At 37.4% G+C, this 12,593-nt stretch overlaps 1 protein-coding gene across 1 annotated transcript in view; it reads right to left on the bottom strand.

The window, feature by feature from the left end:
* The window catches only part of CARS1 (cysteinyl-tRNA synthetase 1), a 736,066-nt gene that overhangs the window by 625,831 nt on the left and 97,642 nt on the right, over positions 1-12,593 (bottom strand). The window contains exon 4 of the mRNA XM_044059397.1: positions 9,012-9,100. Coding sequence (XP_043915332.1) covers positions 9,012-9,100 — 89 coding nt within the window. The remainder of the gene's footprint in view (positions 1-9,011; positions 9,101-12,593) is intronic.

The raw sequence follows: 12,593 nt of genomic DNA, 5'->3' as shown, positions 1-12,593 counted from the left end.
ACAAAAGCATTGTTATTGTTTGCATATTAATATCCACAGGCAAGGGCGTCATGTTTTTCATTTTTTATATTTTTGCTTTTTCTCTTCCTACATATCTTTAGCTGCCATAACAGATGATTTTTAGTTCCATACTCCTAAATAATTCATTTTATCATGTCCCCATAAATATGGGTATTTATGAACCAGTTCATAAGTGGGTACATAATTTATGGCTACAGCTTTTGTTTTATCTTGATTAATTTTATATCCTGAAAAGACCTGAAACAGTCTCATTCCAAAACAAAGAGATGTCCTTTTTCTGGATTTACCAAGTATAAAATAATACCACCTGCAAATAATGTCAGCTTTTCTCGATTACCACACCAGTTACATTCTTGAATTTCAGAGTCCCTTATTTTCTTTTTCAATGGCTCTAATTACAAAGCAAATAAAAGGGGAGAAAGACACTGCTGCCAGTTTTCTCAATTCAAACAACTTATAGGAGAGGAACCATCCCACTAATTCTTGCCTCCAGTCCTTCATATATCCTTATAATAAACCTTATTATTGTATCAGGGAATGCAAATGCTTCTACTGCCCTACTCATAAAATCCTAGTACACTGTCGAATGTTTTCTCTGCATCAAGACCCATAAACAACAGCTGTGTGTTTTTTTTATATTCTGCTTTCCTCTGGATCATCATCGTTCTATTAATGTTGTCAAATGCTTTCTTACCCTCCACAAAACCTATCAATTTTGGCAACACCTTTACCTTTCTTTTAGCTTGTACAGACAAACACTTTATAATCATGGTTAAAAATTGAAATGGGTCTGTATGAAGCTGGGTCTGATGGGTCATTACCATTCTTAGGTAATACACTGACCACAGATTTCTTCTAAGATGTTGGTGCTGCCCGTCTTTTTAAAATGCAGTTGAAATCATCCAGATCTTTATCGCTTTCATCCCTCCTAATTTCCAAACTTTCACAGGGATACCATCTGTTGCTGAAGACTTCCTTGCTGACTGATTATACACCAACATTTGTATCTCATCTTCTCCTACCTTAACTATTACTTATTGAGTCTCATCTTCCTCTTACCTAAGCATAATCAAGTCTTCCATAATCACTTTAATTTATGCTCTTTCTTGGGTTTTCCCAGTCCTCTGGTTTATACATTTTATCATAAAATTTCCAAGATACCTCTAATACCTCCACAGGATCTCTAGTTATTTTTCTGGTCAAGGCTCTCTAAGTTTGTTGATCACCCTCTTCTACTTTTTTTTTGTTGTTTAAGTCATTGTGCCTAAACGTTTTTGAGCTCTGGAGATGTTATAAAAAATAGTTGCTCAACACCAATCTTTCTAATCTAATGCATATTATCCAAATGCACCCCTATTTCCTCTTTAGCACTCTAGTATTCTGCTCTTGTTCTGCGAGATTCCTGTTATTCTGCAATGCTTTAACCTTTGAAGAACAATGGTCTATCTACCTACTTAACAGAATAAACTACTTGAAACTTCAACAAGGTGTTTTTATTCCTTCCACAGGGAGGGTATCAGAGAGACTGTCTCCTAGATCTGCTAGCTAAAGTGATTTTATCTGGACTAATCCTTGTTACTCTGTTTCTTGTTAGTCTTGACACCTTCTGGGTCACAGGTGGGATACTAGACTTTACTAGAGTCCTCTGGATTGCATATGCTTTCCCCTCTAAATAATTCCCATTACTCCTTAACCATTTACCTTTCACATTTATAGCTACCTTTTTTTAAACTCCATTTTTAAATTTTACCCCACTCATTAACTACCTCTTCTGACATTTCTGACTTCACTAACAACTCCTGAATAATTTCCACTACTCAGTTCTTAAATTACTCTTTTTAAAACAGGTAGGTGGGAAAGCTCCAGTGTCTCAATTTTACGTCATTACCCTGCATTTTTATCTTAGTTTTTAATCACTATGTGATTTGAAATAATTACTGGATGTGTGTCAAAGCTTTCAATTAAATGCACATTTTCCTGTGGAATGTAACTTCTACCCAGTCTAGCCCAGTTGTTGAACTTTAGGGAATAATCTGTCAGTTCTGTCAGAGTTTCAACTACTGGATTCACGTGTTACATACCAAATGATTTTCATAGCTTTTTTCATAAATCAACCCACTTTTGTTACATTTTCCCTTCTATGTCTCCCTAATACAGCCTCACTAGAGCAAGTCAAGTTCCAGTCCCCATCTATAAGTAATATTCCTTTTTAAAAGCTGATGTCTATCAAAATTTAAGCTCCACAAGAGTATTTGTTGATAGAATATACATCCATGTCAGAGGAATCACCATTCATTGCCAGCAGCCTTTTATGACCAAAAATCTAGCACTGCCTTTTCCCCCTATTCTATCACTATCGAAGGCCCTCTAGAAATCAGTATTATTACTCCCAGTCTCCTCTACACTGGATATTCTGCTGAATATCCATCCTGAAATCCTTTCCATGTCAAATTCATATGCTCATTTCTTTCCAAATGTGTTTCCTGCCCCATTGCTATTTGCCCTCTGCATTTCTTAATCTATTTCAATATACTTACCTTTTGCTGGAAGAGCTGTAATATAGCTGTTGATCAATATGCAGCCATCTTTGAAGTCCCTTTATCAAAAGGAATATTGATACAGGTAACCTGGTAAGCTCTACATTTCTCAGCTTTTCTAAGGCATCCAATAACACTGATCATAAAATGCTACCATTTCCCTTAGACAAACTGCCCATCTCTGACAAAGAAATAACTTGCCTACGAAGTTAGGGTTCAGTCTTAAGGACAAACTTCTGTCAACAGCCCAACAATCTTTTACAAGTGCATCACAATGCTCAGTAACCAGGATCCTGCTATTTACTATATTTATAAAAAATATGTCAAAGCATTACGCTACCACCAAAATCACACAATATGTTGACAATTCTAAGTCACAATTAAGTCTCTAGACTGGATGCTGATGTGCCTAAAGAATTTTACAGTCACCAAAAGATCCAACTAGACACCCCAGAAAGCAACTGCATAACACCTGCATGATGATCTTATAATGGACTGTGTTAGTCAGTTACCAAGGTCCAGAAAAGGACAAAAGTTCTCCAGTCCTATTATGAACAACAAATGAGGATAGTAAAACAACTCTGCTGCTTCCAAAATGGGACAGCCTCTACTGACCCAATGAACATTTGAAACTGGGTCCATCTTCCAGAGACTCCACTAATGTGAAGCAACTCTGAAAGGAAGATCTGCAAGTTCTAGGATGCATCTGACAATGACCATGTCTACATCCCACTAGTACTTTTTGATGGTGTTCCAGACATGGGCGAGCTCAGAGACCACTCCCAGCACACCCCAGTGGTAGACCAGGACCACAGTCAGAACTACATGGGACCACTAAGGTGGAAATGACACCCAGGCTGTCTTCAGCAAGACTTTATTAGGCAGGACTGCCTAATTGCATGCTTGCAAGCTTTCCAGAGATGCTGAAGTAGTCTATTCCTCTTCTGTACTAGCCTGTGGTAGGTACCTAGGAGCCTGATATAACCCAGGGCTCCTAGGTACCTACCACACAGATTAAGGCATTCTTCTTTAGGGAAGTCATCAACTACATCCTCAGCAGACAGGCCAAAAAGTTTATTCTGTGTGAGATGGGCATCCAGTATCTTGTTTCCAAGATCCTTCTCAAGGGAAAATGGCCTCAGCCATGCTATGCTAAACACAGACATACTTGAGCTTGCAGCCTTTGCCAGATCCTTAGGACAGTGAAACTTCTATAGTGGGATACCACGTACCCTGCTGCAGACAAAGACTCATAAGAGTTTTTGTAGCTCTCAGGCTCCACAGAATATACTCCAGTTTCTCAAGAACCTGCTCACCTTGGAGCACCTGAAACAGGGACATATGAAGCCTGAGTGCCTTAAGACATAGGAGAGAAGAGACGTATATCTTCTTCTACGTGTGCATTTTTGTTTTTTTATTATTTAGATATAAATAAAAATACACACACAGATATATATATATATATATATATATATATATATATATATATATATATATATTATATATATATATGGGTCCCCTGCATTTTGTTGAATGTTCCTTCTTTGACAAACGCAAGGAGTGTGGTTTAATGTCAACAGTACAGGAAAATTCATGACATGCCTTGCTAGAGTGTTTTCTTCCTTTTGTAGGTTTATGCTTCTTAAGTGTTCATACACTCTGTCTCTCAACCTACGTAAAACGACGGGCAAGCTTGACACAATTAGCCACATAAGTTTTACTTTAAGAAATTACGTCATGAACCATTTTCATGGCGCGAAAATGAGTTATTTAAACAACTTCTTATCATTACGCAGATGTTTCCGTATACTGTTTCAGGACAAAAAGCGTATTTTAAATTTTAAACGCTTCATTTCATTTTATTTTAATAAAGTGAGTTGGAAAAGCGTGCAGCCTTAGTGGATTTACTTTGTTCAAAGCATGGCACATCTTGACTTGGTGAAGTTGTTTATATCGTGTGAAGTTAGAAGTGTTTTTTTTCCCCAGGCTTTGTCCTTGGAGGACATAACTTGCTTTATGGACTGTGTAAGCCAGCTAGCATGTTTTGCCTTAATCCTTTTTAGCTGGAGTAGGGCAAGACTATTTAGGGTCTTAAGAAATGTAGAATTAAAGTATTCTACAGCTTCACTGAATGGGAAAAATTTTAGTGGGCTCCAGTTAGTGTTGCACAGGATGTCATTGAAGGTATTTAGGGAGAAATGGGATATAGCTCTGGTGTATCGATACTGGTGTTGGTTTAGTATGGAGGTGGGCTTGCATATTATGAAAGCTGGAGAGTAATCACTAATGCTATCTGAGTGTGCGCCGGAGATTTTTTCTGGGTCAGAAACAAAGATCCAATCCAAGATTGAGCCTTTGTTTTTCTTATTGTTGGGTCTAGTAATGTCAGAGATTAGCAGAGTATAAATGTAAAAGTTAATATCAGTAGAGGGGTTGATATTGGAGATATCTAGCCAGTTAATATTAACATCGCCTAGGATGGTGATTTCATTTTTTATGTTGCTGGCTGACCAGGCAAGAATTACTTCAAAAATAGGGGTATTATTGCCTGGGGGGGGGGGGTATGTATATTACTATGATGCTAAGGCTTTTGCAATCATTAAGTTTTAGGAAGGTAACAAGTAGCTCTGCACTGGAAAAGAAAGGAATTGGTTTAGAATACGGGATTACTGTAAAGGTGCTTGGAAATAATAAGGCAATGCATCCACCTCTTTTATGCAGTCTATCAGTTCTGAGGCAGGAGTAATTGGGGGTAGAAATTCAAAATCTTTGATATAAGGTTTTAGCCAGGTTTCAGTGATGGCAGTAAAGTCTGGTTTATGTTGACTTAACCATGCATGCAGTTGGGGAATTTTGTTTCTAATGCTTTGGAGATTAATTGTGGTGAAGTTTAGGGATTTTGTGCAGTTAGGGGAGTTATTAGGATGAGAATGAAGGGCCAGGGTTAGGATGTATGTCACCACACAACAATAGATTACTAGGAACAGGGAAAGTGGTAGGGCCAGGGTTAGGATGTATATCATCACACAGCACTAAATTACTGGGAACAGGGAAAGTGGTAGGTAGGGGATGCTTTTTGGGGATGTGAAAATATTTGTGGTCTTGGTTAGAAGGAAGGCTGTGTTTTTGGGAGAGGATGGTGTGTTTCTTTTGTATCATTAAATCAGTTGCATAAAGACTAGAGCAGATAGCAGAGTAGCTAGGGAGGCTGTGAGTGTGGGATGGTGAGGGAGGTAGGTAGATTATGTGAAATGATGTTAGGCTTAGAAGGAGAAAGAAGTAGATAGCAAATATGAAAAGAAAGATGTTGAATAAAAGAGGCATAGCTATGTAATGTAGAATGAGAAAGGTTTGGATGAAAGTTGTGGTGTGAGAGTGAGGATAGGGGAAGTATGCTAGGACTGAAGGAATGTTAAGGCAATGTAGAAGTATGAAGATGTGACTAGGATAACTGCGATATGGATGAGGGCAGTTGTAAGGGGAGGGAGGTGGACTTAACAGAGGTGTGTGGAGGTAGGAAGTAAGATGATCGGGTCTAACAAGATGATCGGGTCTAACAAGGGAGGAGGTGGTGCAGTGTTTGGTGGTAATGATGATGACTATATGTGTGATAGTGAGATAAGTGAGAGGAATGTGGAGGAGGAGGTATTTGACTAGAGGATGGGTAGGTTGGTGGGAGGATGTAGCTATAAATGTAGCTGAAGTGGGGATGGGTGGGTGGGAATGGGGTAGGGTATGGGAGCAGAGTGATCCCAAGCATAGCGCGAGCAAATGGAGCGGGATTGGCCCAGCTGGAAGAGGCAGAAATGGGGGGAAAACAGTGAAGTACTACACTGGGATACCAGTTAGCAGGTAAAAGTGGACTGTTGTGCAGAAAAACTATTTTAAAAGGGGTGCAGTGAATGTAAAGAACTACACTCCTGTGATGCTAAGGCTTTTGTACTTACAGTAGAAGGAATGGTCTTCTATTTTCCTGTAGTTCTAAAATGTGTTTAAGCACTACATATTGCTTGTAACTAGTTGTCTACTGCCATCTAGTGGATTACGAGGGGAAAAGCAACAGAAAGAACTACAGAGCATAAACCATAAAAGGAGACTGAATGAGGAATAGAGATGTCCCCGGGGAAGGTCTGCAAGTGTGCAAGCCATTATTAAAACCAAACGACTACACTAAAAAAACAGCTAATAATGTAGGCTGGCACCTAAACTGTGGGACAATTGGGGAGGTTCTTCTTGGCTGGCCGAAGCATATCAGCTAATGTTCTAGAGAATGCAGCCCAAGCTGTAACTTAGGATATGGTAGAGATGGGAGGCAGCCCATACAGTGACAAATTTGTCCAAGCTGTAAAAGAAAAGAGAGAGGAGAATAGTAAAAAAAAAAAAAAAAAAAAAACAGTCTAAAGAGGAAAAAGAGCAAACTAAGTAAACAGGGTAAAAGGTGAGACAAATAGAATGTGTTAAAAGTAATTGGAAAATATTTTTGGTGGACCCCCTGTTATCAACAAAAAATGGGTAATTTCCCCTAGTATTGTTTATAAAAAGGACAAATCATTTAAATTTCTATTGGAAAACAAAAAAAAATTACTGCTCAATCAACAGGGAGGGAGGGGAACTATAAATATGGTGCCTGCCCTCAATGTATCTATATAACAGAAAGGGACCAAGTTAAGGTTAATGGAGTAGAATTTAATGTTAAAGGACACTTTGTGTGTCAAGTAGTGTGATTTATTTGGCCCAACGTTTATTATGTCAGGCATTTTATGCGGGAAAAACCTCAAGGAGGTTGAGGGACAGGATATATGAACACCTGTTGATAATTAAAAAGGGCATGCCCATAAATCCCTTATACAAACATGCTGAATTTTCCAGCACATAAATTTGGCTTTAAGGTGATTGATTTTATCAGAAGGGACCTTCAGGGACATATAATGGATAAACATCTGAATGTAAAAAAGTTAAAATGGCAAATTAAATGCAACTAGTTTTCCAGGTATAAACGAGGTTACCTCTCTAGCACCTGTTTTAAGATTAAAGCATTATGAATTGAGATTTCATAGTTTCCTTATGATAATTTTGTTAATTAAAACCATGTAATTAAAGGGGTGGGGTGAATGTGATACATTATATATATATATATATATATATATATATATATATATATATATATATATATATGTAGTTCTGACATGATTGTTATTCAGCTCTGAGGTAGTTCTTGCCATAGAACGAAATAACTGAATATTCTGCTGTTTTTATTATTTTAATAAACATGTGAAGAAAAAAATATTTATGTGGTGGCTTTGTTGTTTTGGTTCAATTTATGTAGATATATGGAGTCTGTGGACATTTAACGGTTATTTGTTTGTTTTCATAAAACACACTGATGCTTGGACTACACTTGTGACTAGAATTACTGCAATGATCAAGCTTGTTATAAGCGTCCCCAACCTATAAAAAAGAAAACTAAACACCTGAAGAGTGCAGAAACCCATTCACTAAGGGAAGTATGAAAAAGTGTTGCTATACAACTGATTAAGAAATGTAAACATGTTTGTGATGGACAACAGAGAAGAGAAATTAAAGGAAGAATAAGATAAAATAGAACTTTCTCCATTTGACAGGCAAGGATAAGCAAACAAAGAATGTCACAAGTACTTTCACTTACTATTTATTTATTTCATCTATTTATTGGGGAAATCCAACTAGGTCAAAAAAGACATTTTCAACAGAGGCCAAAGGAGAAAAACTCCACAGAAGAAAAAAAAAATGATCACTCTTTTGTAAAAATTCTCAAAATACTTGCAAATTCAGAAAATCAAAATTTCAGTAGGATACAAGTAGTTTTAACAGCAGCAAAACAACAATGCTACATGTGTTAAGTATCTGACTGGGATTAAGGCAGGCTTTACCGGATATGCAGCACAAAATAATCGTTACCACCATAAGCTTACTCCTTAACCAATATTTTTCTTTTATTAACCAATAAAATGTTACTACTATGTTACTACTGTATATTTGTACATGTTTTAATTAGTAGTACTAAACATCTGTTTTTACTGCTTAACATTTACACTCTTGTATTATGCTACTTTTGTAACTGTTTTTTGTGGAGCTTTTCTCCCTGGGCCTCCACTGAAAAATGGGTTCCTTTGGCCCAGTGGACTTTCCCGGTCAACAAATGTCAATGAATAAATACATTTAGTGTCTTCTGTTCCAAATCAACTATAGCTCATAGTGAAAAATCTAAAGCAGATTATTTGTTCCACATCTCAGACTTTAAAAGAAAATGTTTTCCCTACTGGTTTGGCTTTTCTAATTACAAAAAAAAAAAAAAATAAGAAAAGAAAGAAAGAAAATGGTGTCAAATTGTGAGCAATCTAAAATGCTGCAACCTACACTAACTATTCATTTCAAAGATGACAGGACAAGTTACCAAGAGTTAGTCTCCAATACCTTGCATGTCCCATGTGAGAGGCATCATAGACAGTAGGTCCACAGCAGTACCAAAGCACCTTCTTGCCATCCAGTGGGGTAAAGACTTCCTGGAATACAGTGAAATTAAAATAAACAATTGTAAATAGACTTTTAATAAGCATAAATGTAAGCCTACATAAATAAATTAAACACACAATATTTTTTGTTAAGACTTGGCAAATTAACATTCTGAGACAGACATATTTTTACATTTAATTTATCTGAAATGAAACACAAAATGCAAAACTCCACACTGAATTGCTTTCCAAATAATGTGAAAGCAACTGCTCAGCCACATAAAAAAGCACAAAAAGAAATACACAAATATACATTGAGTTATCTATGCCATATTACACACTTTGCCCCCAGAATGAAAAGTTAACAATTCCCCCAAGGGAGAAGGAACCAATAAAGAAATATTCAACATTTTATTATAATACATGTAATAACATACAAGTGATTACCTGTAAATAAAACAGCACACAGATAGTGAAACATTACAGATGGATAAAAAGTTCCTGAAAACCAAACAAATTTACTTACACAATCTCAACACAAACCTTCACGCTCCTATGAAAGCGCACTACTCACTATCCTCCTTGCACATTAGGAAATAGATTCAGGCACATATCCCTCTCGCATCAGTGCTGAAAATCACCACGCAAACACCCAGTGCTACAGAATGACTGTCTTTCACTGCAGCAATCTACAAGTCCCACATAATTCCACTAAGTGTCTCTGTCCTACTAGCCACAACAGACTAACTCATACAAGACAATAAATGATGCCAATACCCTCACCACAGAATATTAACTCACACAATCCAATAAATGCACTACTCCACACTACGAGGTGCTAACCCTCACAAACATAATACATTTAACATTCCGCTCCTCACTAGTAATGTCCTCTCGAAGCTAACAAAATAAAAATACACAGCACTTAGGATCCTAACAAACTCTTTCCACAAAAAAGCTACAAACAAATACTTCTTTATGCTCAACTACCATCCATTTGCAATTCTAACCCCAGTGAACCAACAGAAAAATAATCCCATAAAAATAAGAATAAAACGCAACAAAAATGTAACATACAAATGACTCTGCACGAATCATAAAAGGGTTCCTATGACATAGTCGAACTTGTACAAGTTCAAACCCCATATGGTCGAGACCATAAGTTCGAACTTGTACACGTTGAAGCATTTAAATGGAAATCTCTGTAAGGGAAGGTTTCCATTCATTTCAATGTGGTGCGATGTCGGAGTTGGTATATTTAAGAAGTGGGGGCGCAGGGGGGCTTGTCCTCCTGCTTACAACAATTTATTTTTACTTTTTTTTTTTTTAATCACTAGTCAAAGTTTTATAACTTTGAACGGAATGGTTCAAACATTCCGTGTTCAAAGTTATAAAACTTCCACTATGTGATATAGACCCTCATAAAATATTGTACTACAAATTACATTTTCATACAGTTTACAGTGATATGTCAAAATGTTGCACACTAAAACCGACAAAGCACGAAAAAAGAAACAAAAAAAGTTAAAAAGTTCAGGCTTTATGTCATTGTTCTTCTTGTAATGCTAGGTAAAAAGAATACTCCAAATTCAAAAAGGACAGAACACATACAATTCCACCCCACCACAAAAAGTGGAAAAATGGATGATAGTGAACACCAAGGTCTAGGGGTGAAGTATGGTTGTTATACTATAGGGAAATGAAAAATTGTCTTAATCATGTAATAACTTGTACAATCCTGGTACTGGAAGATAAAATAATCATTTTAATCCCCATTGCTCTGCTAACTGGCATGCCTTCAAAGAGAGAAGCAGCCCAAATCAGAATGATTTGCAATTCTACTGACTGGTACCAGCTGAAAACACAAGTCATTGAATCCATTTTGCTAACATACATTTACTACAAACAGCATGTAATATGCAGTTAATAATGCATAACAAAAAAGGGGGAGGTCTTCCACAATCAATACTTTGTATCATGTTAACCTTAACTTTGAAGACAACTAGAAAAGAAAATAATCACACTGTACTGGTGTTTTGGCCTATTCTTTATGTGACTTGCTAGCCTACAGTAAAGTTTCCAGAATGCCTCTAGAGAGGTTGCTGAACAGTTTGCTATTGACTGATAACATCCATATATAAATAGGATCAGATCAGACTCTGAGAACCTACAGTGGATATAAAAAGTGTACACACCCGTTAAAAAGCCAGGTTTTTGTGATATAAAAAATGAGACCACAATAAATTATTTCAAAATGTTTCCCACCTTTAACGTAACCTATAACCTGTACAATTCAATTAAAAAACAAACAAATGTGTTAGGGGAAAACTATAAAAAATGTACAATAAACTGGTTACATAAATGTGCACACCCTTAAACTAATACTTTGTTGAAGCACCTTTTGATTTAATTACAGCATTCAGTCTTCTGGGGTAGGAGTCTATCAGCATGGCACATCTTGACTTGGCAATATTTGCCCACTCTAACTTGTAAAAGCACTCCAAATCTGTCAGATTGCAATTGCATCTCTTGTGCACATCCCCCTTCAGGTCACTCCACAGATTTTCTATTGGAGTTGGGTCTGGGCTCTGGCTGGGCAACTTCAAAACTTGAAATTTTCTTCTGGTGAAGCCATTCTTTTGTTGGTTTGGATGTATGCTTGGGGTCACTGTCATATTGAAAGGTGAAATTCCTCTTCATCTTTCTAGCAGACCCCTGAAGGTTTTGGGCCAAAAGTGACTGGTATTTGCAAGTGTTCATAATTCCCTCCACCTTGACTAAAGCCCCAGTTCCACCTGAAGAAAAGCAACCCTAAAGCATGATACTGCCACAGACATGCTTCACCATGGGGATGGTATTCTTTTGGTGATGCAAAGTGTTGTTTTTGCACCAAATGTACCTTTTGGAATTGTGGCCAAAAAGTACAACCTTGGTCTCATCAGACCATAACACATTTTCCCACATCCTTTTGGGAGACCTGATGTATTGCTTTTTAAATTTTAGCTGAGCCTGGATGTTCTGTGTAAGAAAAGGCTTCCGTCTTGCAACCCTACCCCAAAGTCCAGACATATGGAGAATACGGGAGATTGTTGTCACATGTAGTACACAACCAGTACTTGCCAGAAATTCCTGCAGCTCCTTCAGTGTTGCTGTAGGTCTCTCGGCAGCCTCTCTGATGAGTTTTCATCTTGTCCTGTCATCAATTTTGGAGGGATGTCCAGTTCTTTGCAACGTCACCATTGTCCCATATTTTCTCCACTTTTTGATGACTGTCTTCGCTGTGTTCCATGGTATATCCAATGCTGTGGAATTTTTTTTGTATCCTGTAAAAGCCAACATGTCTGTTGGAGATAGAGTAGAGAGGATGGCTATACATGCATTATCCTGGGGTGACGGAATGTGACTGTCCAGTGCCACTAAAATGCTTAGTCTGTGAGTATAGATTACCTGGGTTTGATTAACAACTCAGACGTGCTTAGAGATGGGGTGGTGAGGATTGCCTTGCATTACCCTGGGGGGCAAAAGGGGACTATCCAATACCATA

This window comes from Protopterus annectens, chromosome 17.part0, assembly GCF_019279795.1.
Source record: "Protopterus annectens isolate FY-2018-M chromosome 17.part0, PAN1.0, whole genome shotgun sequence".
Taxonomy (NCBI): domain Eukaryota; kingdom Metazoa; phylum Chordata; order Ceratodontiformes; family Protopteridae; genus Protopterus; species Protopterus annectens.
Note: the sequence above shows the minus strand (reverse complement) of the source record. Positions and strands in the feature narration are given on the sequence as shown.